This window comes from Telmatherina bonti, assembly GCF_933228915.1.
Source record: "Telmatherina bonti genome assembly, chromosome: 1".
Taxonomy (NCBI): domain Eukaryota; kingdom Metazoa; phylum Chordata; class Actinopteri; order Atheriniformes; family Telmatherinidae; genus Telmatherina; species Telmatherina bonti.
Genome location: NC_136619.1, coordinates 1,844,074 through 1,870,151, shown reverse-complemented (window position 1 = coordinate 1,870,151; position 26,078 = coordinate 1,844,074). Strand labels below are relative to the sequence as shown.

At 45.9% G+C, this 26,078-nt stretch overlaps 2 protein-coding genes across 2 annotated transcripts in view; one reads left to right on the top strand and one right to left on the bottom strand.

The window, feature by feature from the left end:
* The window catches only part of mthfs (5,10-methenyltetrahydrofolate synthetase (5-formyltetrahydrofolate cyclo-ligase)), a 34,136-nt gene extending 31,402 nt beyond the window's left edge, over positions 1-2,734 (bottom strand). The window contains exon 1 of the mRNA XM_079238754.1: positions 2,579-2,734. Within this exon, the coding sequence (XP_079094880.1) occupies positions 2,579-2,689 (111 nt within the window). The 5' untranslated portion in view covers positions 2,690-2,734. The remainder of the gene's footprint in view (positions 1-2,578) is intronic.
* fah (fumarylacetoacetate hydrolase (fumarylacetoacetase)) overlaps positions 2,702-26,078 on the top strand; it is a 140,409-nt gene continuing 117,032 nt past the window's right edge. The window contains exons 1-9 of the mRNA XM_079238633.1: positions 2,702-2,750; positions 12,193-12,398; positions 12,747-12,857; positions 12,983-13,104; positions 13,261-13,310; positions 14,594-14,684; positions 14,761-14,858; positions 16,517-16,569; positions 16,672-16,771. Of these exons, the coding sequence (XP_079094759.1) occupies positions 12,315-12,398; positions 12,747-12,857; positions 12,983-13,104; positions 13,261-13,310; positions 14,594-14,684; positions 14,761-14,858; positions 16,517-16,569; positions 16,672-16,771 (709 nt within the window). The 5' untranslated portion in view covers positions 2,702-2,750; positions 12,193-12,314. The remainder of the gene's footprint in view (positions 2,751-12,192; positions 12,399-12,746; positions 12,858-12,982; positions 13,105-13,260; positions 13,311-14,593; positions 14,685-14,760; positions 14,859-16,516; positions 16,570-16,671; positions 16,772-26,078) is intronic.

The window sequence follows — 26,078 nt, the reverse complement described above, 5'->3', positions numbered from 1 at the left end:
CTGGAATCGGGGTGTGCTGGGCGTCCCAGTCCCTGGACTGGGGGTGTGCTGGGCGTCCCAGTACCTGGACTGGGACTGTGCTGGGCGTCCCACCACCTGGAATGGGGGTGTGCTGGGCGTCCCAGTACCTGGAATGGGGGTGTGCTGGGCGTCCCAGTACCTGGAATGGGGGTGTGCTGGGCGTCCCTGGAATGGGGGTGTGCTGAGCCTCCCAGTACCTGGAATGGGGGTGTGCTGGGCGTCCCACCACCTGGAATGGGGGTGTGCTGGGCGTCCCAGTACCTGGAATGGGGGTGTGCTGGGCGTCCCAGTACCTGGACTGGGACTGTGCTGGGCGTCCCAGTACCTGGAATGGGGGTGTGCTGGGCGTCCCAGTACCTGGAATGGGACTGTGCTGGGCGTCCCAGTACCTGGACTGGGACAGTGCTGGGCGTCCCACCACCTGGACTGGGGGTGTGCTGGGCGTCCCAGTACCTGGAATGGGGGTGTGCTGGGCGTCCCAGTACCTGGAATAGGGGTCTGCTGGGCGTTCCAGTACCTGGACTGGGGGTGTGCTGGGCGTCCCAGTACCTGGACTGGGACTGTGCTGGGCGTCCCACCACCTGGAATGGGGGTGTGCTGGGCGTTCCAGTACCTGGAATGGGGGTGTGCTGGGCGTTCTAGTACCTGGACTGGGACTGTGCTGGGCGTCCCACCACCTGGAATGGGGGTGTGCTGGGCGTTCCAGTACCTGGAATGGGGGTGTGCTGGGCGTCCCACCACCTGGACTGGGACTGTGCTGGGCGTCCCACCACCTGGAATGGGGGTGTGCTGGGCGTTCTAGTACCTGGACTGGGACTGTGCTGGGCGTCCCACCACCTGGACTGGGACTGTGCTGGGCGTCCCACCACCTGGAATGGGGGTGTGCTGGGCGTTCCAGTACCTGGAATGGGGGTGTGCTGGGCGTCCCACCACCTGGACTGGGACTGTGCTGGGCGTCCCAGTACCTGGACTGGGACTGTGCTGGGCGTCCCACCACCTGGACTGGGGGTGTGCTGGGCGTCCCAGTACCTGGACTGGGGGTGTGCTGGGCATCCCAGTACCAGGAATGGGGGTGTGCTGGGCGTCCCACCACCTGGAATGGGGGTGTGCTGGGCGTTCCAGTACCTGGAATGGGGGTGTGCTGGGCGTCCCAGTACCTGGACTGGGACTGTGCTGGGCGTCCCAGTACCTGGACTGGGGGTGTGCTGGGCATCCCAGTACCAGGAATGGGGGTGTGCTGGGCGTCCCACCACCTGGAATGGGGGTGTGCTGGGCGTTCCAGTACCTGGACTGGGACTGTGCTGGGCGTCCCACCACCTGGAATGGGGGTGTGCTGGGCGTCCCAGTACCTGGACTGGGACTGTGCTGGGCGTCCCACCACCTGGAATGGGGGTGTGCTGGGCGTCCCAGTACCTGGAATGGGGGTGTGCTGGGCGTCCCAGTACCTGGAATGGGGGTGTGCTGGGCGTCCCAGTACCTGGAATGGGACTCTGCTGGGCGTCCCACCACCTGGAATGGGGGTGTGCTGAGCCTCCCAGTACCTGGAATGGGGGTGTGCTGGGCGTCCCAGTACCTGGAATGGGGGTGTGCTGGGCGTCCCAGTACCTGGAATGGGGGTGTTCTGGGCGTCCCTGGAATGGGGGTGTGCTGAGCCTCCCAGTACCTGGAATTGGGGTGTGCTGGGCGTCCCACCACCTGGAATGGGGGTGTGCTGGGCCTCCCAGTACCTGGAATGGGGGTGTGCTGGGCGTCCCACCACCTGGAATGGGGGTGTGCTGGGCGTCCCAGTACCTGGAATGGGGGTGTGCTGAGCCTCCCAGTACCTGGAATGGGGGTGTGCTGGGCGTCCCAGTACCTGGAATGGGGGTGTGCTGGGCCTCCCAGTACGTGGAATGGGGGTGTGCTGGGCGTCCCAGTACCTGGACTGGGGGTGTGCTGGGCCTCCCAGTACCTGGAATGGGGGTGTGCTGGGCGTCCCAGTACCTGGAATGGGGGTGTGCTGGGCGTCCCAGTACCTTGAATGGGGGTGTGCTGGGCGTCCCACCACCTGGAATGGGGGTGTGCTGGGCGTCCCACCACCTGGAATGGGGGTGTGCTGGGCGTCCCAGTACCTGGAATTGGGGTGTGCTGGGCGTCCCAGTACCTGGAATGGGGGTGTGCTGGGCGTCCCACCAACTGGAATGGGGGTGTGCTGGGCGTCCCACCACCTGGAATGGGGGTGTGCTGGGCGTCCCAACACCTGGAATGGGGGTGTGCTGGGCGTCCCAACACCTGGAATGGGGGTGTGCTGGGCGTCCCAGTACCTGGACTGGTGCGTCCCAGTACTGATGGAGCTCTATCATTCCAACTTGTTTTCGTTTTTTCTCGCGTTACACATGTAAAGAAAAGTAAACAGACTCAACGACACCTGTCTGGAGAAGAAAAGGCCACGTGACCTTGTTTCGGCGTTCACGTGCGGAGTAAGCGCGCTCCAGCTGGACTGAAGGCGCGCTCCCGCGTGCGGGTTGTTGCGGGGTGACAGACAGGCAGGACGGGTCTCCACATGAAAAGTCCTCACCTTCTCCGCGACCACCAGGGACTGTCTCTTCTTCTCCGCCGCGCTCAGCGCCGCCACGCGGGCTTTTATCTGTCTGCGCGCGGCCTGCTTCGCAGCTCGCACAGCCGCCATGCTGCCGCCTTCACTGACGCTCGGAAAAAAGCCCACCTGCTGTGGAGATTTCAGTCGTCGGGTAGATTCCGTTAAACATTTAACAGTAGATAAACACTGAATGTAAAAGTTTGACCACCTGACGTCACGCACGAGGCTACTGACTTCCGGATTATTGTTTTTGATGTGAGAGAGAAACAGCAGCAAACTTAAAGGCAAAACGTGATTCCTGTCTTCATAAAGGAGACCTTTTATGCACCTCGTTTCCCATCTGAACCATTTATTCCACTTATATCAGTAAAATTTTGCAGCCCTGCTGGGTAAACGTGGTCCAAAGTTCACCCCCCACGGCACTGCTGCCAGGGGGGAGCACTGTGGCCACCTCCCCAGTAAAGAAAGTAGCTATTGGCTGTTCTAGAAGTCGCCAAATGACGCCATCGCCTTATTTGCATAATTTATAGGTAATGTGATGGACCTTATCCAAACCACCGTAAATATGTTTAGTACCGTGATGAAACTTCTTCTTTTGGTTGTTGTTTTTTTGCCACTGAAACAGGCGATCACTTTGAAAACTAGTTTTGAATACCATCAGACCTACATTGTATAAATCAGCTTTGTCCCGCTTTATTAAATGTTAGATTATCAAATATCAAATTTAACCAAAGGATTGTTATGTTGTGTGGAACTGCTAGCTGCATGTCCAACCCTCATCCTTTATCTGGGCTTCGGACTGGCACAGTGAAGCAAAAGAGACACACATTTATTAGATAGACATACATTTATTTATTTAATTATTTTAGTTTTTAGTTTAGTTTTTTAGCTTTAGCTTGCTTTGAATTGAACTATTATAAGGCTTTGCTTTATGAATATGTTTTTGAATTGTCATTTGTATTTTTTATATCAAAGTTTAGCCTAGAAATTAACTTTTTAATGCAGTATGTCCTCGTATCAACGCCAATAACCGGCTTCAGCCAGCCTTTCAATTCAGGGTTTGATTCCCACTCCTTTCTGTACTTTATAGTATACAGTTTAGACTGAGACATGATGAGCTCGATAAATGTTTTGCTTGTGTCATACACACAGTGGATGAGGTGAGTAAGTGACAGAGGCTGTGAATCAGAAGCTCCTGCATCTACACACACCCCTCCTGCATCTACACACACCCCTCCTGCATCTACACACACCCCTCCTGCATCTACACACACCCCTCCTGCATCTACACACACCCCTCCTCCATCTACACACGCCCCTCCTCCATCTACACACGCCCCTCCTGCATCTACACACGCCCCTCCTCCATCTACACACGCCCCTCCTGCATCTACACACTCCCCTCCTGCATCTACACACGCCCCTCCTGCATCTACACACGCCCCTCCTGCATCTACACACTCCCCTCCTGCATCTACACACACCCCTCCTCCATCTACACACACCCCTCCTGCATCTACACACACCCCTCCTGCATCTACACACACCCCTCCTGCATCTACACACACCCCTCCTCCATCTACACACACCCCTCCTGCATCTACACACACCCCTCCTGCATCTACACACACCCCTCCTCCATCTACACACGCCCCTCCTCCATCTACACACGCCCCTCCTCCATCTACACACGCCCCTCCTGCATCTACACACACCCCTCCTCCATCTACACACGCCCCTCCTGCATCTACACACACCCCTCCTGCATCTACACACACCCCTCCTGCATCTACACACACCCCTCCTCCATCTACACACGCCCCTCCTGCATCTACACACGCCCCTCCTCCATCTACACACGCCCCTCCTGCATCTACACACACCCCTCCTCCATCTACACACGCCCCTCCTCCATCTACACACGCCCCTCCTGCATCTACACACGCCCCTCCTCCATCTACACACGCCCCTCCTGCATCTACACACGCCCCTCCTGCATCTACACACACCCCTCCTGCATCTACACACGCCCCTCCTCCATCTACACACGCCCCTCCTGCATCTACACACGCCCCTCCTCCATCTACACACGCCCCTCCTGCATCTACACACGCCCCTCCTGCATCTACACACACCCCTCCTGCATCTACACACGCCCCTCCTGCATCTACACACGCCCCTCCTCCATCTACACACACCCCTCCTGCATCTACACACACCCCTCCTGCATCTACACACGCCCCTCCTGCATCTACACACGCCCCTCCTGCATCTACACACGCCCCTCCTGCATCTACACACGCCCCTCCTGCATCTACACACACCCCTCCTGCATCTACACACGCCCCTCCTCCATCTACACACACCCCTCCTGCATCTACACACTCCCCTCCTGCATCTACACACGCCCCTCCTGCATCTACACACGCCCCTCCTGCATCTACACACTCCCCTCCTGCATCTACACACGCCCCTCCTCCATCTACACACACCCCTCCTGCATCTACACACACCCCTCCTGCATCTACACACACCCCTCCTGCATCTACACACACCCCTCCTCCATCTACACACACCCCTCCTGCATCTACACACACCCCTCCTGCATCTACACACACCCCTCCTCCATCTACACACGCCCCTCCTCCATCTACACACGCCCCTCCTCCATCTACACACGCCCCTCCTGCATCTACACACACCCCTCCTCCATCTACACACGCCCCTCCTGCATCTACACACACCCCTCCTGCATCTACACACACCCCTCCTGCATCTACACACACCCCTCCTCCATCTACACACGCCCCTCCTGCATCTACACACGCCCCTCCTCCATCTACACACGCCCCTCCTGCATCTACACACACCCCTCCTCCATCTACACACGCCCCTCCTCCATCTACACACGCCCCTCCTGCATCTACACACGCCCCTCCTCCATCTACACACGCCCCTCCTGCATCTACACACGCCCCTCCTGCATCTACACACACCCCTCCTGCATCTACACACGCCCCTCCTCCATCTACACACGCCCCTCCTGCATCTACACACGCCCCTCCTCCATCTACACACGCCCCTCCTGCATCTACACACGCCCCTCCTGCATCTACACACACCCCTCCTGCATCTACACACGCCCCTCCTGCATCTACACACGCCCCTCCTCCATCTACACACACCCCTCCTGCATCTACACACACCCCTCCTGCATCTACACACGCCCCTCCTGCATCTACACACGCCCCTCCTGCATCTACACACGCCCCTCCTGCATCTACACACACCCCTCCTGCATCTACACACACCCCTCCTGCATCTACACACACCCCTCCTGCATCTACACACACCCCTCCTGCATCTACACACACCCCTCCTGCATCTACACACGCCCCTCCTGCATCTACACACACCCCTCCTGCATCTACACACGCCCCTCCTGCATCTACACACACCCCTCCTCCATCTACACACTCCCCTCCTGCATCTACACACACCCCTCCTGCATCTACACACACCCCTCCTGCATCTACACACACCCCTCCTGCATCTACACACACCCCTCCTGCATCTACACACACCCCTCCTCCATCTACACACGCCCCTCCTGCATCTACACACACCCCTCCTCCATCTACACACACCCCTCCTGCATCTACACACACCCCTCCTGCATCTACACACACCCCTCCTGCATCTACACACACCCCTCCTGCATCTACACACACCCCTCCTGCATCTACACACACCCCTCCTGCATCTACACACACCCCTCCTCCATCTACACACACCCCTCCTGCATCTACACACACCCCTCCTCCATCTACACACGCCCCTCCTCCATCTACACACGCCCCTCCTGCATCTACACACACCCCTCCTCCATCTACACACGCCCCTCCTGCATCTACACACACCCCTCCTGCATCTACACACACCCCTCCTGCATCTACACACACCCCTCCTCCATCTACACACGCCCCTCCTGCATCTACACACACCCCTCCTCCATCTACACACGCCCCTCCTGCATCTACACACACCCCTCCTCCATCTACACACGCCCCTCCTCCATCTACACACACCCCTCCTCCATCTACACACGCCCCTCCTGCATCTACACACGCCCCTCCTCCATCTACACACGCCCCTCCTGCATCTACACACGCCCCTCCTGCATCTACACACGCCCCTCCTGCATCTACACACGCCCCTCCTGCATCTACACACGCCCCTCCTCCATCTACACACACCCCTCCTGCATCTACACACACCCCTCCTGCATCTACACACGCCCCTCCTGCATCTACACACGCCCCTCCTGCATCTACACACTCCCCTCCTCCATCTACACACTCCCCTCCTCCATCTACACACGCCCCTCCTGCATCTACACACGCCCCTCCTGCATCTACACACGCCCCTCCTGCATCTACACACACCCCTCCTGCATCTACACACACCCCTCCTCCATCTACACACACCCCTCCTCCATCTACACACGCCCCTCCTGCATCTACACACACCCCTCCTCCATCTACACACTCCCCTCCTGCATCTACACACACCCCTCCTGCATCTACACACACCCCTCCTGCATCTACACACACCCCTCCTCCATCTACACACGCCCCTCCTGCATCTACACACACCCCTCCTCCATCTACACACACCCCTCCTGCATCTACACACACCCCTCCTGCATCTACACACACCCCTCCTGCATCTACACACACCCCTCCTCCATCTACACACGCCCCTCCTGCATCTACACACACCCCTCCTGCATCTACACACGCCCCTCCTGCATCTACACACACCCCTCCTGCATCTACACACACCCCTCCTGCATCTACACACACCCCTCCTCCATTTACACACACCCCTCCTCCATCTACACACACCCCTCCTGCATCTACACACGCCCCTCCTCCATCTACACACACCCCTCCTCCATCTACACACTCCCCTCCTGCATCTACACACACCCCTCCTGCATCTACACACACCCCTCCTGCATCTACACACGCCCCTCCTGCATCTACACACGCCCCTCCTGCATCTACACACACCCCTCCTGCATCTACACACACCCCTCCTGCATCTACACACTCCCCTCCTGCATCTACACACACCCCTCCTGCATCTACACACGCCCCTCCTGCATCTACACACGCCCCTCCTGCATCTACACACGCCCCTCCTGCATCTACACACGCCCCTCCTGCATCTACACACGCCCCTCCTGCATCTACACACACCCCTCCTCCATCTACACACGCCCCTCCTCCATCTACACACGCCCCTCCTGCATCTACACACGCCCCTCCTGCATCTACACACACCCCTCCTGCATCTACACACTCCCCTCCTGCATCTACACACACCCCTCCTGCATCTACACACACCCCTCCTCCATCTACACACACCCCTCCTGCATCTACACACACCCCTCCTCCATCTACACACACCCCTCCTGCATCTACACACACCCCTCCTGCATCTACACACACCCCTCCTGCATCTACACACACCCCTCCTGCATCTACACACTCCCCTCCTGCATCTACACACACCCCTCCTCCATCTACACACACCCCTCCTGCATCTACACACACCCCTCCTGCATCTACACACACCCCTCCTGCATCTACACACACCCCTCCTGCATCTACACACGCCCCTCCTGCATCTACACACGCCCCTCCTCCATCTACACACACCCCTCCTGCATCTACACACACCCCTCTTGCATCTACACACTCCCCTCCTGCATCTACACACTCCCCTCCTGCATCTACACACACCCCTCCTGCATCTACACACTCCCCTCCTCCATCTACACACACCCCTCCTCCATCTACACACACCCCTCCTGCATCTACACACACCCCTCCTGCATCTACACACACCCCTCCTGCATCTACACACTCCCTTCCTGCATCTACACACACCCCTCCTCCATCTACACACACCCCTCCTCCATCTACACACACCCCTCCTCCATCTACACACACCCCTCCTGCATCTACACACTCCCCTCCTCCATCTACACACACCCCTCCTCCATCTACACACACCCCTCCTGCATCTACACACACCCCTCCTGCATCTACACACACCCCTCCTGCATCTACACACTCCCTTCCTGCATCTACACACACCCCTCCTGCATCTACACACACCCCTCCTGCATCTACACACGCCCCTCCTCCATCTACACACTCCCCTCCTGCATCTACGCCCTGCCGCGACCCGCCCTGCCATCTGCATGACGCATTCCTGGATGCGGAAGCAGCAACTCTGCTTCATGCTTTTTAACCACGCCCCCCTCACATGTCCGACCAATCACAAGATACTTCTTGGTGCCCCGCAAGAAAAAAGTTCTGCCAGCCTGATGTGTTGAGAACTGTCTTCAAACAATAGACTGTATGTAAAAGATGGGTGGAGCCTCCGTGACGTCACCCGTAGGTTTCTGAAGAGCTGAATTGAAGCTCGGTGGGCGGTTCCTACCATCACCATCTTGGCAGAGGCATGCGTGTCGTCTCGCCCAGAAAATACCAAGATGGGCAAAGAGGTGGAGCTGAGAGGGGGGCTGTGAGCGTCATGGTGGATGATTGACATCGAGCGAACTCTGAGCTTTCTGTAGCTAAGAGCTAACCAAGCTAACCTGGAGATAACAGGAGCTAACCAGCTAACGGAGGTAAGCGGGCTAAAGCTAAGTCATGTTGTTAACCGGCTAAAAACTGCGGTTGTTCTACGTTCTTCTGACTTGGAGCCAGAAATCGGGTACCTGTCAATCAAAAGGACACGCCCCTAAATATGCCGAACTTTGAGATTAAATTACTTTAAACGGCGAGTTAGAAAAAAATTCACTCCCCCCACAGTTGTCATGAAGGTAAAGCTGACGTATTAAACCTAACATGGATTTTTGTACCAGGCTGTAAACATGTTTATTTCTGCTGTAAACGTGTTTATTCCTGCTGTAAACGTGTTTATTACAGCTGTGAACGTGTTTATTTCTGCTGTAAACGTGTTTATTCCTGCTGTAAACGTGTTTATTTCTGCCGTAAACATGTTCATTCCTGCTGTAAACATGTTTATTCCTGCTGTAAACATGTTTATTCCTGCTGTAAACATGTTTATTTCTGCCGTAAACATGTTCATTTCTGCTGTAAACATGTTTATTCCTGCTGTAAACATGTTTATTTCTGCCGTAAACATGTTCATTTCTGCTGTAAACATGTTTATTTCTGCCGTAAACATGTTCATTTCTGTTGTAAACATGTTTATTCCTGCTGTAAACATGTTCATTCCTGCTGTAAACATGTTTATTCCTGCTCTAAACATGTTTATTCCTGCTGTAAACATGTTTATTTCTGCCGTAAACATGTTCATTTCTGCTGTAAACATGTTTATTCCTGCTGTAAACATGTTTATTCCTGCTGTAAACATGTTTATTCCTGCTGTAAACATGTTTATTCCTGCTGTAAACATGTTTATTCCTGCTGTAAACATGTTTATTCCTGCTGTAAACATGTTTATTTCTGCCGTAAACATGTTCATTTCTGCTGTAAACATGTTTATTCCTGCTGTAAACATGTTTATTTCTGCTGTAAACATGTTTATTCCTGCTGTAAACATGTTTATTCCTGCTGTAAACATGTTTATTTCTGCTGTAAACATGTTTATTCCTGCTGTAAACATGTTTATTCCTGCTGTAAACATGTTTATTTCTGCCGTAAACATGTTCATTTCTGCTGTAAACATGTTTATTCCTGCTGTAAACATGTTTATTCCTGCAGTGAAGTTGGTCTTTTTAACATGGGAGTCTATGGGGATTTGTTCTGTTTTGCAGCCCCTAGTGGATGAAGGGGGAACGGCAGTTTTCTGCACTTCCGCATCGGCTTCACTTTTAATCGCCGGAGGTTGCCGCTTGCTTCAAACCCATCCGCGTGAACAAAATGATGTAATTTTGTTTTCGGAGCCTCGAGAAAAAGAACAAAGTTGTGGCTTCTGGTGGAGGATGGAACAAGCTTTAGGGTGTCCTAGTGAAGAGTGAGGACTAAAACATTACACAGAAGTGCTGCAATATGTTCCAGACTACGCTAGATAAAACTAAAATAATAATAATAATAATAATAATATGACACTGACATCAGATTTTAATGTTCTAAACATATTTAGGGTGTCTATCCCACCATATCCATCTTCTCTGGTGAAGGGGCTTTAATAGTTCTGTGTTAGCGTCACTTTTCCAATATTTCTCTTCCTTTATATGTTATTTTTGTGGCTTGTTGAATGTTTTCTTTTAGTTTTGGTGCATATGAAAATAAAAACAGCCAGCATTGTTGACGTGAGGTCTACAGTGGTTCATCATGTAGAAACGGAGGATTAATGGCTGCCGTAGAAGTTTTATGTATATTTTGTCGTAGGAAGGTGCTGGTGGACTGTCCTGTTGGATGCAGGTCCTTACATGAAGTGCCACTTCTTTTTTTTGCTTTTTTTGTTGTTGTTTACTCCATTCCCACCCCATAATGTCACCTATTCTATAATACAAATAATGAATACCATAAAGTTTGTTGCAAAGAACTGGGCTAAGTTCTAACAGCGATACTCAGTGTTGAAGAGCTGAGTCTTCAGCTGGGTCTGAAAAGTAGACCGGGACTCTGTAGAGCAGACAGAGTTTGGGAGATTATTCCCAATGAGTTAATCCTCAATATTTACACGTGTCTTTCCTTTTATAACTATAATATGTTGATGAGTTCACACAGATGAAAAGATGGAGGATTTGTTTCAGAGCTGTGAATGTTTCATTAACAGATTCAGCATGAAGGGAGTCTGATCAGCTGACTGGCAGCATGAACGTGTGACGATCATAAATTCACCTCCAACAACATCACAGCAGGACACGCATGAACCTGAGCTTTCCCCTTTAACCTGCAGAGGGTCCTGACCTCACTGGTTAGCTGCTGTTTCTGCATCCTGACAGCTGTCCTGTGTCCCGTTTGTTTATCAGACAGAACATGTCTTCCAGGGATGTTGGGTTCTCTCTCGCTTTTTTACCTCTTATGTCATCATTTTTCACCCATAGGTCTTCATTTATGTTCATAATAATAATATTAATAATAAAAATAACAACAATTATAATTATAATTATAACAATATTAGTGATGATAATAATAATAATAATAATAATAATAATAATAATAATAATAATAACAACAATATTAATAATAACAATAACAACAATTATAATATTAATAATATTAATGATGATGATGATAACATGTTGCTTTCCAGTCCCACGGTCACCTTAGGAAAAAAAATAAATATTTTTTTAAAAATATATCTGTTTATATTAAACAAATTAAATTAAATTAAATTAAATTAAATTAAATTAAATTAAATTGAACATTAACAGATTCAGCATGAAGGCAGTCTGATCAGCCGGCAGATTGAACAGATTGGTCTTCATGGTTTATACATGAGAATAAAAGTAACATTAGAATTTTACATTAGAAACCACAGTAGAATGAGATTCTATCTGAGCTGCTTTCTGCTGAGTCATGCTCCCTCCTCTCCTGCAGCTGGGTGGATCCTGCAGGCGGCCTGTGATTGGCTGCAGCGGAGGAGGCGGTCCGGTCCGAAGTGGAACATCTGGAAGAGTTTAGGTCCGATCCTTCTTCCCAGAGACGCTGCAGACAAAGACATGATGTCCTTCATCAAAGTGGACCCGACCTGTGACTTCTCTCTCCAGAACCTTCCCTACGGAGTCTTCTCCACCTCGGATGATGTGAGTCCACTTCTTCTGTCTCTCCAGAACCTTTTAGACCCGTTCTGTCTCTCCAGAACCTTTTAGACCCGTTCTGTCTCTCCAGAACCTTTTGGACCCGTTCTGTCTCTCCAGAACCTTTTGGACCCGTTCTGTCTCTCCAGAACCTTTTGGACCCGTTCTGTCTCTCCAGAACCTTTTGGACCCGTTCTGTCTCTCCAGAACCTTTTAGACCCGTTCTGCCTCTCCAGAACCTTTTGGACCCGTTCTGTCCCTCCAGAACCCTCTGTGCTTCTGTCGGGTCAGCATGTGGAGTCAACGGTAGGTTAGTGTGGATGTGGGTCGTATAAACGCTGCTCTCCTCTCCAGCCCAGACGTCGTATCGGTGTTGCCATAGGAGACCAGATCCTGGACCTGGGTGTGATCGTGTCTCTGTTTGATGGACCGCTGATGTCCAAACATCAGGATGTCTTTCAGCAGGTCAGTGTGTATGATCTCTGGCCCGACCCAGACTCGGTTCCATCATTTAAACATGAACTGTTGGTCCCGATGATGCTTGTTGGTATGTTGGTGGTTCTGATGGGGGGTCCGTGTCTCCTTTGAAGCCCACTCTGAATGCCTTCATGGCTCTTGGGTTCGAAGCTTGGCGGGAGACCAGGAGGACTCTGCAGAGGCTGCTGTCAGCCAATGAGAGCACGCTGAGAGATGATGTCAGCCTCCGAAGCAGGTCAGTGGCTCCGCCTCCACCGCGGCGTTCGTGTTCAACGTGACGCAATGTTTCACTGAATGATACGAATGAATAAATCTGCATCGATCAGTCGCAGCTGACAGACCTGGAGTCCTCTTCTCATGTGTCCACCTGGACTCTGTCTTTTTCCTGCAGAGCCTTCATCCACCAGAGTGCAGCCATGATGCACCTTCCTGCCGACATCGGTGAGCCTCGGACCTGGTCCACCGCCGTGGAGCAAATGTCCCTTCTGACAGTACAGACCTCTGTTTCCTCCTTCTGTCTTCTGGTCCTGGAGCCGGACCGGGATCCGGTTCCACAGAGACGGTCCGGCACCTGAAGGGCATATATATATATATATACATATATATATATATATATATATATATATATATATATATATATGTATATATATATATATATATATATATATATATGTATATATGTATATATATATGTATATATGTATATATATATGTATATATGTATATATATATGTATATATGTATATATATATGTATATATATATATATATATATATATATATATATATATGTATATATATATGTATATATGTATATATATATATATATATATACATATATATATATATATATATATATATATATATATATATATATATATATGTATATATGTATATATATATGTATATATATATATATATATATGTATATATATATATATATATATATATATGTATATATGTATATATATATGTATATATATATATATATATACATATATATTTATATATATATATATATATATATATATATATATATATATATATATATATATATATATATATTTTAGTTTGCGCGTGCACCACCCCCCGGCAGCGTGCAAGCACAGTGATGAAGAATCCTTTAAAAAGTTCCTGGGTCCAAACGGTGATCCGGATCAGCACCGGGATTTTAATCACTTCTTCCTTTTCTTGTTTCCAACCAGTCCTGAAAATTTCATGAAAATCCGTCCGTAACTCTTGAACACAAACCGTTAACCGGGGGTAAAAACCTCCTTGGCAGATGGAACAACCGGGTTTGTTGCACATAAAGCCAACATGGCCGCCCGCAGTGACCCCTCCATGTGGCAGACCTGCTTCCTGGTGAGGATCTAACAAGCTGAATACCTGAAGGTTCTGGTCCTGAAGCCAAACTGGAATCTGTAAAATGTATTTCTGCAAATACAGAAATACTTTGTGCGTCATGGGTGTGTAAGTCGCAAATATGAACACATGCATTTAAACTTTTAGATCTGAGAATATTTTAGTGTCAGTTTGTTCAGTACAGGAAGAGGCTAGACAGACGTGCCTGCTCCTGTGCTGCCATGATTAGTACCTCTGTGCTGTCCTCCAGTCCAGCCCTCTCCAGCCATTGATAGGACTTGTTTATATCGGACCTGGACCTGGGTCGGACCAGCACCAGGGGGCGCTGGGAGACCATCCTTCCTAATGCTGCTGTTTTTTCAGGTGATTACACGGATTTCTACTCATCCAGAGACCATGCCTCCAACGTTGGGATCATGTTCAGAGGGAAGGAGAATGCTCTGATGCCAAACTGGTGAGAAATCCCAGTTGTGGTCTGAACCAGATGGGAACGGCATGGCTGTAACGGATCTGTCTGTTCTGTGACACAGGTTGCGGCTGCCTGTGGGGTACCATGGAAGAGCTTCTTCTGTGGTGATTTCGGGGACCCCTATCCGTCGTCCTATGGGTCAGATGAGACCAGATCAAAGTAATATATTACATCTAATTACATATTAATCATATTTCATGAATATATGACCAATTTAATGTATAATTTCTCTTTTTATTTAAACACAATATGTTACCGTCTCATTATGGATTTAATCTAATTAGGTACTCAGCTCTTGTATCTATTAAGGATAACATCTCAGTTCTTAGAGCTGCACATCTAATCACGCTGGCGTAGTGGTTAGCACGGTGGTTCGATGCCCGGCTGGGTGGGGGGCTCAAACGGGGATCTTTCTGTGTGCAGTCTGCACGTTCTCCCCATGTATGTGTGGTTCTCTCCGGGTTCTCCGGCTTCCTCCCACCGGCCAAAGACATGATGTCAGGTTGATTGGTTACTCTATATTATCCCTGTGTGTGTGTGTGTGTGTGTGTGTGTGTGTGTGTGTGTGTGTGTGTGTGTGTGTGTGTGCTCTGTTTGTCTCTCTGTGTGTCCCTGTGATGAACCGGCGACCTGTCCAGGTGTACCTGCCTCTTGTCCAGTGATTGCTGGAATGATGGAAGAAAACGGATGGATTTTATTGATTTTTTAACTTATCAGGAATTTTACTATGAAAGTCAGACGTTGCTCTTCAGCCAGGCTTCAGCAGAATCATATAAAAAATAATCTCATGAAACAGGTCTGGTAAAAAATGATGGTACTGCTAGAAAAGACTGACAATAATGTAACCAAAGAGACACGTTAATCCCAGGTGTGTCCACTAATTAGCATCACAGGTGTCTACAATCTTGTAATCAGTCAGTGGGCCTACAGAGGATCTTATATTTGCCTTACCTCATTACATATTCATCTCATTCTATATTTGTCTAATTTTATTCATATTCAATTTTATTCATATGTATATATATATATACATATATATATATATATGTATATATATATATATATATATATATATATATATATATATATATATATATATATATATATATATATATATATACACTACTCACAAAAAGTTAGGGATATTTGGCTTTCAGGTGAAAAACATATATATATATATATATATATATATATAATCTAATTACATATTCATTACATATTCCATTTCATTTTATATATATATATATATATATATATATATATATATATATATATATATATATATATATATATATATATATATATATATATATATATAATCTAATTACATATTCATTACATATTCCATTTCATTATATATTCATCTAATCTCATCTCATTTAACTAATCACAAATTAATTTAACCTAATTCTGGATACATTCCTTCTAATTATACATAATGTAATATTATATATCTATCCTTCCTCATTTTAAATGAATTTAGTATTATAATAACTACATGTTACATATTAATGTGATGTGTTTATATATAAATTAAATTTAGTCTCGTTTGTCAACAACTTTAGGACTTGTTTTAACCTGGGATGAGTAAATGTATAAACGGGTTCTCCAGAACTCTGAGAACATGTTTCCTCTGGTTACTGTGTGCAGGCAAACATGTCAGACACAAAGTTGCCGTCAAGCTCTGAAGCCGGGAAATACTTTAGTGCCGAGTAGAAAAACCAGCAGTTTGTACTCCTGTCATGTGACTCTGTCATAACGGCAGTGATGATGATGCTGGTGGTGACCGTGGTGACTATGTTGTCTTCTTCTCTCAGCGAGGCCCCCGGTGTTCGGCCCATCGAAGCAGCTGGACATTGAGCTGGAGATGGTGCGTTTACTGGACCTGATGCTCGGTGTTTCTGACGTTTGAACTGCAAGTTGATATTACCGGATGGTGTCTTTGCTCACAGCTGCTCTCCTCTCTGATCAGGCCTTCTTCATCGGAGGGGGAAACCATCTCGGGGAGCCTATTCCCATCAACAATGCACATGAACACATCTTTGGCATGGTGCTCATGAACGACTGGAGTGGTAAGAACCCCCTACCTCAGCCACAGCGCTGCACACTCACACTGTGATGTCGTGAAGAATTACTGTCAATTCTGCAGTTCTGTTCCAAATCCTGAAAAAAAACAGCAGACATGATTCCAGACTGGAAGTTTCTACACATCTGCAGAACCCAAGCTGCTGATTCAGAGAAGTTGGAACTTTTAACATGACTGGAGACTAAGGTTCAAATGTCCTCAACCCTGCTGCATTTCTGGGTTTTTAATGATTCATGTGTGGTTCAGTGAGCTGAACGGTTCCGCTGGAGAACAGAGTTCAGCTAGAGAACCGTGTTTTAGCTGGAGAACAGGATTTTAGCTGGAGAACAAAGTTTTAGCTGCAGAACCTTGTCTTAGCTGGAGAACAGTGTTTTAGCTGGAGAACAGAATTTTAGCTGGAGAACCTTGTTTTAGCTGGAGAACCTTGTTTTAGCTGGAGAACCTTGTTTTAGCTGGAGAACCGTGTTTTAGCTGGAGAACCTTGTTTTAGCTGGAGAACCGTGTTTTAGCTGGAGAACAGAGTTTTAGCTGAAGAAAACAGTTTTAGCTGGAGAACCGTGTTTTAGCTGGAGAACAGAGTTTTAAATGGAGAACCGTGTTATAGATGGGGAACCGTGTTTTAATTGGAGAACAGAGTTTTAGCTGGAAAACAGAATTTTAGCTGGAGAACCGAGTTTTAGCTGGAGAACAGAATTTTAGCTGGAGAACAGAGTTTTAGTTGGAGAACAAAGTTTTAGCTGGAGAACAGAATTTTAGCTGGAGAACAGAGTTTTAGCTGGAGAACAGAGTTTTAGCTGGAGAACCGTGTTTTAGCTGGAGAACAGAGTTTTAGCTGGAGAACAGAGTTTTAGCTGGAGAACAGGATTTTAGTTGGAGAACAGAGTTTTAGCTGGAGAACAGAGTTTTAGCTGGAGAACCGTGTTTTAGCTGGAGAACAGAGTTTTAGCTGGAGAACAGAGTTTTAGCTGGAGAACAGGATTTTAGCTGGAGAACAGAGTTTTAGCTGGAGAACAGGATTTTAGCTGGAGAACAAAGTTTTAGCTGGAGAACAGAATTTTAGCTGGAGAACAGAATTTTAGCTGGAGAACAGAGTTTTAGCTGGAGAACAGAATTTTAGCTGGAGAACAGAGTTTTAGCTGGAGAACAGGATTTTAGCTGGAGAACAGAGTTTTAGCTGGAGAACAGAGTTTTAGCTGGAGAACAGAATTTTAGCTGGAGAACAGAATTTTAGCTAGAGAACAGAATTTTAGCTGGAGAACAGAGTTTTAGCTGGAGAACAGAGTTTTAGCTGGAGAACAGAGTTTTAGCTGGAGAACAAAGTTTTAGCTGGAGAACAGAGTTTTAGCTGGAGAACAGGATTTTAGCTGGAGAACAGGATTTTAGCTGGAGAACAGAGTTTTAGCTGGAGAACAGAATTTTAGCTAGAGAACAGAATTTTAGCTGGAGAACAATGTTTTAGCTGGAGAACCATATTTTAGCTGGAGAACAACGTTTTAGCTGGAGAACAGAATTTTAGCTGGAGAACAATGTTTTAGCTGGAGAACCATATTTTAGCTGGAGAACAATGTTTTAGCTGGAGAACCATATTTTAGCTGGAGAACCGTGTTTTAGCTGGAGAACAGAGTTTTAGCTGGAGAACAGAGTTTTAGCTGGAGAACAGAATTTTAGCTGGAGAACAGAGTTTTAGCTGGAGAACAGAGTTTTAGCTGGAGAACCGTGTTTTAGCTGGAGAACAGGATTTTAGCTGGAGAACAGAGTTTTACCTGGAGAACAGAGTTTTGAGAACAGAATTTTAGCTGGAGAACAGAGTTTTAGCTGGAGAAAAGAATTTTAGCTGGAGAACAGAATTTTAGTTGGAGAACAAAGTTTTAGCTGGAGAACAGAATTTTAGCTGGAGAACAGAGTTTTAGCTGGAGAACAGAGTTTTAGCTGGAGAACAGAGTTTTAGTTGGAGAACGAAGTTTTAGCTGGAGAACAGAATTTTAGCTGGAGAACCGTGTTTTAGCTGGAGAACAGAGTTTTAGCTGGAGAACAGAGTTTTAGCTGGAGAACAGAGTTTTAGCTGGAGAACAGAGTTTTAGTTGGAGAACGAAGTTTTAGCTGGAGAACAGAATTTTAGCTGGAGAACAGAGTTTTAGCTGGAGAACAGAGTTTTAGCTGGAGAACAGAGTTTTAGTTGGACAACGAAGTTTTAGCTGGAGAACAGAATTTTAGCTGGAGAACCGTGTTTTAGCTGGAGAACAGAATTTTAGCTGGAGAACCGTGTTTTAGCTGGAGAACAGAGTTTTAGCTGGAGAACAGAGTTTTAGCTGGAGAACAGAGTTTTAGTTGGAGAACGAAGTTTTAGCTGGAGAACAAAATTTTAGCTGGAGAACAGAATTTTAGCTGGAGAACAGAGTTTTAGCTGGAGAACCGTGTTTCAGCTGGAGAACAGAGTTTTAGCTGGAGAACAGAATTTTAGCTGGAGAACAGGATTTTAGTTGGAGAACAAAGTTTTAGTTGGAGAACAGAATTTTAGCTAGAGAACAGAGTTTTAGCTGGAGAACAGGATTTTAGCTGGAGAACAAAGTTTTAGCTGGAGAACAGAATTTTAGCTGGAGAACAGAATTTTAGCTGGAGAACAGAGTTTTAGCTGGAGAACAGAATTTTAGCTGGAGAACAGAGTTTTAGCTGGAGAACAGGATTTTAGCTGGAGAACAGAGTTTTAGCTGGAGAACAGAATTTTAGCTGGAGAACAGAATTTTAGCTAGAGAACAGAATTTTAGCTGGAGAACAATGTTTTAGCTGGAGAACAGAATTTTAGCTGGAGAACTGGATTTTAGCTGGAGAACAGGATTTTAGCTGGAGAACAGAGTTTTAGCTGGAGAACAGAATTTTAGCTGGAGAACAGAGTTTTAGCTGGAGAACCAGATTTTAGCTGGAGAACAGATTTTAGCTGGAGAACAGAGTTTTAGCTGGAGAACCGTGTTTTAACTGGAGAACAGAGTTTTAGCTGGAGAACAAAGTTTTAGCTGGAGAACAGAATTTTACCTGGAGAACAGAGTTTTAGCTGGAGAACAGAGTTTTAGCTGGAGAACAGAGTTTTAGCTGGAGAACAGAGTTTTAGTTGGAGAACGAAGTTTTAGCTGGAGAACAGAATTTTAGCTGGAGAACTGTGTTTTAGCTGGAGAACAGAGTTTTAGCTGGAGAACAGAGTTTTAGCTGGAGAACAGGATTTTAGCTGGAAAACAGAATTTTAGCTGGAGAACAGAATATTAGCTAGAGAACAGAATTTTAGCTGGAGAACAATGTTTTAGCTGGAGAACAAAGTTTTAGCCGGAGAACAGAGTTTTAGCTGGAGAACAGAATTTTAGCTGGAGAACAGAGTTTTAGCTGGAGAACAGAGTTTTAGCTGGAGAACAGGATTTTAGCTGGAGAACAGAGTTTTAGCTGGAGAACAGAATTTTAGCTGGAGAACAGAATTTTAGCTAGAGAACAGAATTTTAGCTGGAGAACAATGTTTTAGCTGGAGAACAGAATTTTAGCTGGAGAACAGAATTTTAGCTAGAGAACAGGATTTTAGCTGGAGAACAGAGTTTTAGCTGGAGAACAGAGTTTTAGCTGGAGAACAGAATTTTAGCTGGAGAACAGAATTTTAGCTAGAGAACAGAATTTTAGCTGGAGAACAATGTTTTAGCTGGAGAACAAAGTTTTAGCTGGAGAACAGAGTTTTAGCTGGAGAACAGAATTTTAGCTGGAGAACAGAGTTTAAGCTGGAGAACAGAGTTTTAGCTGGAGAACAGAGTTTTAGTTGGAGAACGAAGTTTTAGCTGGAGAACAGAATTTTAGCTGGAGAACCGTGTTTTAGCTGGAGAACAGAGTTTTAGCTGGAGAACAGAGTTTTAGTTGGAGAACGAAGTTTTAGCTGGAGAACAGAATTTTAGCTGGAGAACCGTGTTTCAGCTGGAGAACAGAATTTTAGCTGGAGAACAGAGTTTTAGCTGGAGAACAGAGTTTTAGCTGGAGAACAGAGTTTTAGCTGGAGAACAGAGTTTTAGTTGGAGAACGAAGTTTTAGCTGGAGAACAGAGTTTTAGCTGGAGAACAGAGTTTTAGCTGGAGAACAGGATTTTAGCTGGAGAACAGAATTTTAGCTGGAGAACAGAGTTTTAGTTGGAGAACAAAGTTTTAGCTGGAGAACAGAATTTTAGCTGGAGAACAGAGTTTTAGCTGGAGAACAGAGTTTTAGCTGGAGAACCGTGTTTTAGCTGGAGAACAGAGTTTTAGCTGGAGAACAGAGTTTTAGCTGGAGAACAGGATTTTAGTTGGAGAACAGAGTTTTAGCTGGAGAACAGGATTTTAGCTGGAGAACAAAGTTTTAGCTGGAGAACAGAATTTTAGCTGGAGAACAGAATTTTAGCTGGAGAACAGAGTTTTAGTTGGAGAACAAAGTTTTAGCTGGAGAACAGAATTTTAGCTGGAGAACAGAGTTTTAGCTGGAGAACAGAGTTTTAGCTGGAGAACCGTGTTTTAGCTGGAGAACAGAGTTTTAGCTGGAGAACAGAGTTTTAGCTGGAGAACAGAATTTTAGCTGGAGAACAGAATTTTAGCTAGAGAACAGAATTTTAGCTGGAGAACAATGTTTTAGCTGGAGAACAAAGTTTTAGCTGGAGAACAGAGTTTTAGCTGGAGAACAGGATTTTAGCTGGAGAACAGGATTTTAGCTGGAGAACAGAGTTTTAGCTGGAGAACAGAGTTTTAGCTGGAGAACAGAGTTTTAGTTGGAGAACGAAGTTTTAGCTGGAGAACAGAATTTTAGCTGGATAACTGTGTTTTAGCTGGAGAACAGAGTTTTAGCTGGAGAACAGAGTTTTAGCTGGAGAACAGGATTTTAGCTGGAAAACAGAATTTTAGCTGGAGAAAAGAATTTTAGCTGGAGAACAGAATTTTAGTTGGAGAACAAAGTTTTAGCTGGAGAACAGAATTTTAGCTGGAGAACAGAGTTTTAGCTGGAGAACAGAGTTTTAGCTGGAGAACAGAGTTTTAGTTGGAGAACGAAGTTTTAGCTGGAGAACAGAATTTTAGCTGGAGAACCGTGTTTTAGCTGGAGAACAGAGTTTTAGCTGGAGAACAGAGTTTTAGCTGGAGAACAGAGTTTTAGCTGGAGAACAGAGTTTTAGTTGGAGAACGAAGTTTTAGCTGGAGAACAGAATTTTAGCTGGAGAACAGAGTTTTAGCTGGAGAACAGAGTTTTAGCTGGAGAACAGAGTTTTAGTTGGACAACGAAGTTTTAGCTGGAGAACAGAATTTTAGCTGGAGAACCGTGTTTTAGCTGGAGAACAGAATTTTAGCTGGAGAACCGTGTTTTAGCTGGAGAACAGAGTTTTAGCTGGAGAACAGAGTTTTAGCTGGAGAACAGAGTTTTAGTTGGAGAACGAAGTTTTAGCTGGAGAACAAAATTTTAGCTGGAGAACAGAATTTTAGCTGGAGAACAGAGTTTTAGCTGGAGAACCGTGTTTCAGCTGGAGAACAGAGTTTTAGCTGGAGAACAGAATTTTAGCTGGAGAACAGGATTTTAGTTGGAGAACAAAGTTTTAGTTGGAGAACAGAATTTTAGCTAGAGAACAGAGTTTTAGCTGGAGAACAGGATTTTAGCTGGAGAACAAAGTTTTAGCTGGAGAACAGAATTTTAGCTGGAGAACAGAATTTTAGCTGGAGAACAGAGTTTTAGCTGGAGAACAGAATTTTAGCTGGAGAACAGAGTTTTAGCTGGAGAACAGGATTTTAGCTGGAGAACAGAGTTTTAGCTGGAGAACAGAATTTTAGCTGGAGAACAGAATTTTAGCTAGAGAACAGAATTTTAGCTGGAGAACAATGTTTTAGCTGGAGAACAGAATTTTAGCTGGAGAACTGGATTTTAGCTGGAGAACAGGATTTTAGCTGGAGAACAGAGTTTTAGCTGGAGAACAGAATTTTAGCTGGAGAACAGAGTTTTAGCTGGAGAACCAGATTTTAGCTGGAGAACAGATTTTAGCTGGAGAACAGAGTTTTAGCTGGAGAACCGTGTTTTAACTGGAGAACAGAGTTTTAGCTGGAGAACAAAGTTTTAGCTGGAGAACAGAATTTTACCTGGAGAACAGAGTTTTAGCTGGAGAACAGAGTTTTAGCTGGAGAACAGAGTTTTAGCTGGAGAACAGAGTTTTAGTTGGAGAACGAAGTTTTAGCTGGAGAACAGAATTTTAGCTGGAGAACTGTGTTTTAGCTGGAGAACAGAGTTTTAGCTGGAGAACAGAGTTTTAGCTGGAGAACAGGATTTTAGCTGGAAAACAGAATTTTAGCTGGAGAACAGAATATTAGCTAGAGAACAGAATTTTAGCTGGAGAACAATGTTTTAGCTGGAGAACAAAGTTTTAGCCGGAGAACAGAGTTTTAGCTGGAGAACAGAATTTTAGCTGGAGAACAGAGTTTTAGCTGGAGAACAGAGTTTTAGCTGGAGAACAGGATTTTAGCTGGAGAACAGAGTTTTAGCTGGAGAACAGAATTTTAGCTGGAGAACAGAATTTTAGCTAGAGAACAGAATTTTAGCTGGAGAACAATGTTTTAGCTGGAGAACAGAATTTTAGCTGGAGAACAGAATTTTAGCTAGAGAACAGGATTTTAGCTGGAGAACAGAGTTTTAGCTGGAGAACAGAGTTTTAGCTGGAGAACAGAATTTTAGCTGGAGAACAGAATTTTAGCTAGAGAACAGAATTTTAGCTGGAGAACAATGTTTTAGCTGGAGAACAAAGTTTTAGCTGGAGAACAGAGTTTTAGCTGGAGAACAGAATTTTAGCTGGAGAACAGAGTTTAAGCTGGAGAACAGAGTTTTAGCTGGAGAACAGAGTTTTAGTTGGAGAACGAAGTTTTAGCTGGAGAACAGAATTTTAGCTGGAGAACCGTGTTTTAGCTGGAGAACAGAGTTTTAGCTGGAGAACAGAGTTTTAGTTGGAGAACGAAGTTTTAGCTGGAGAACAGAATTTTAGCTGGAGAACCGTGTTTCAGCTGGAGAACAGAATTTTAGCTGGAGAACAGAGTTTTAGCTGGAGAACAGAGTTTTAGCTGGAGAACAGAGTTTTAGCTGGAGAACAGAGTTTTAGTTGGAGAACGAAGTTTTAGCTGGAGAACAGAGTTTTAGCTGGAGAACAGAGTTTTAGCTGGAGAACAGGATTTTAGCTGGAGAACAGAATTTTAGCTGGAGAACAGAGTTTTAGTTGGAGAACAAAGTTTTAGCTGGAGAACAGAATTTTAGCTGGAGAACAGAGTTTTAGCTGGAGAACAGAGTTTTAGCTGGAGAACCGTGTTTTAGCTGGAGAACAGAGTTTTAGCTGGAGAACAGAGTTTTAGCTGGAGAACAGGATTTTAGTTGGAGAACAGAGTTTTAGCTGGAGAACAGGATTTTAGCTGGAGAACAAAGTTTTAGCTGGAGAACAGAATTTTAGCTGGAGAACAGAATTTTAGCTGGAGAACAGAGTTTTAGTTGGAGAACAAAGTTTTAGCTGGAGAACAGAATTTTAGCTGGAGAACAGAGTTTTAGCTGGAGAACAGAGTTTTAGCTGGAGAACCGTGTTTTAGCTGGAGAACAGAGTTTTAGCTGGAGAACAGAGTTTTAGCTGGAGAACAGAATTTTAGCTGGAGAACAGAATTTTAGCTAGAGAACAGAATTTTAGCTGGAGAACAATGTTTTAGCTGGAGAACAAAGTTTTAGCTGGAGAACAGAGTTTTAGCTGGAGAACAGGATTTTAGCTGGAGAACAGGATTTTAGCTGGAGAACAGAGTTTTAGCTGGAGAACAGAGTTTTAGCTGGAGAACAGAGTTTTAGTTGGAGAACGAAGTTTTAGCTGGAGAACAGAATTTTAGCTGGAGAACTGTGTTTTAGCTGGAGAACAGAGTTTTAGCTGGAGAACAGAGTTTTAGCTGGAGAACAGGATTTTAGCTGGAAAACAGAATTTTAGCTGGAGAACAGAATATTAGCTAGAGAACAGAATTTTAGCTGGAGAACAATGTTTTAGCTGGAGAACAAAGTTTTAGCCGGAGAACAGAGTTTTAGCTGGAGAACAGAATTTTAGCTGGAGAACAGAGTTTTAGCTGGAGAACAGAGTTTTAGCTGGAGAACAGGATTTTAGCTGGAGAACAGAGTTTTAGCTGGAGAACAGAATTTTAGCTGGAGAACAGAATTTTAGCTAGAGAACAGAATTTTAGCTGGAGAACAATGTTTTAGCTGGAGAACAGAATTTTAGCTGGAGAACAGAATTTTAGCTAGAGAACAGGATTTTAGCTGGAGAACAGAGTTTTAGCTGGAGAACAGAGTTTTAGCTGGAGAACAGAATTTTAGCTGGAGAACAGAATTTTAGCTAGAGAACAGAATTTTAGCTGGAGAACAATGTTTTAGCTGGAGAACAAAGTTTTAGCTGGAGAACAGAGTTTTAGCTGGAGAACAGAGTTTAAGCTGGAGAACAGAGTTTTAGCTGGAGAACAGAGTTTTAGTTGGAGAACGAAGTTTTAGCTGGAGAACAGAATTTTAGCTGGAGAACCGTGTTTTAGCTGGAGAACAGAGTTTTAGCTGGAGAACAGAGTTTTAGTTGGAGAACGAAGTTTTAGCTGGAGAACAGAATTTTAGCTGGAGAACCGTGTTTCAGCTGGAGAACAGAATTTTAGCTGGAGAACAGAGTTTTAGCTGGAGAACAGAGTTTTAGCTGGAGAACAGAGTTTTAGCTGGAGAACAGAGTTTTAGTTGGAGAACGAAGTTTTAGCTGGAGAACAGAGTTTTAGCTGGAGAACAGAGTTTTAGCTGGAGAACAGGATTTTAGCTGGAGAACAGAATTTTAGCTGGAGAACAGAGTTTTAGTTGGAGAACAAAGTTTTAGCTGGAGAACAGAATTTTAGCTGGAGAACAGAGTTTTAGCTGGAGAACAGAGTTTTAGCTGGAGAACCGTGTTTTAGCTGGAGAACAGAGTTTTAGCTGGAGAACAGAGTTTTAGCTGGAGAACAGGATTTTAGTTGGAGAACAGAGTTTTAGCTGGAGAACAGGATTTTAGCTGGAGAACAAAGTTTTAGCTGGAGAACAGAATTTTAGCTGGAGAACAGAATTTTAGCTGGAGAACAGAGTTTTAGTTGGAGAACAAAGTTTTAGCTGGAGAACAGAATTTTAGCTGGAGAACAGAGTTTTAGCTGGAGAACAGAGTTTTAGCTGGAGAACCGTGTTTTAGCTGGAGAACAGAGTTTTAGCTGGAGAACAGAATTTTAGCTGGAGAACAGAATTTTAGCTAGAGAACAGAA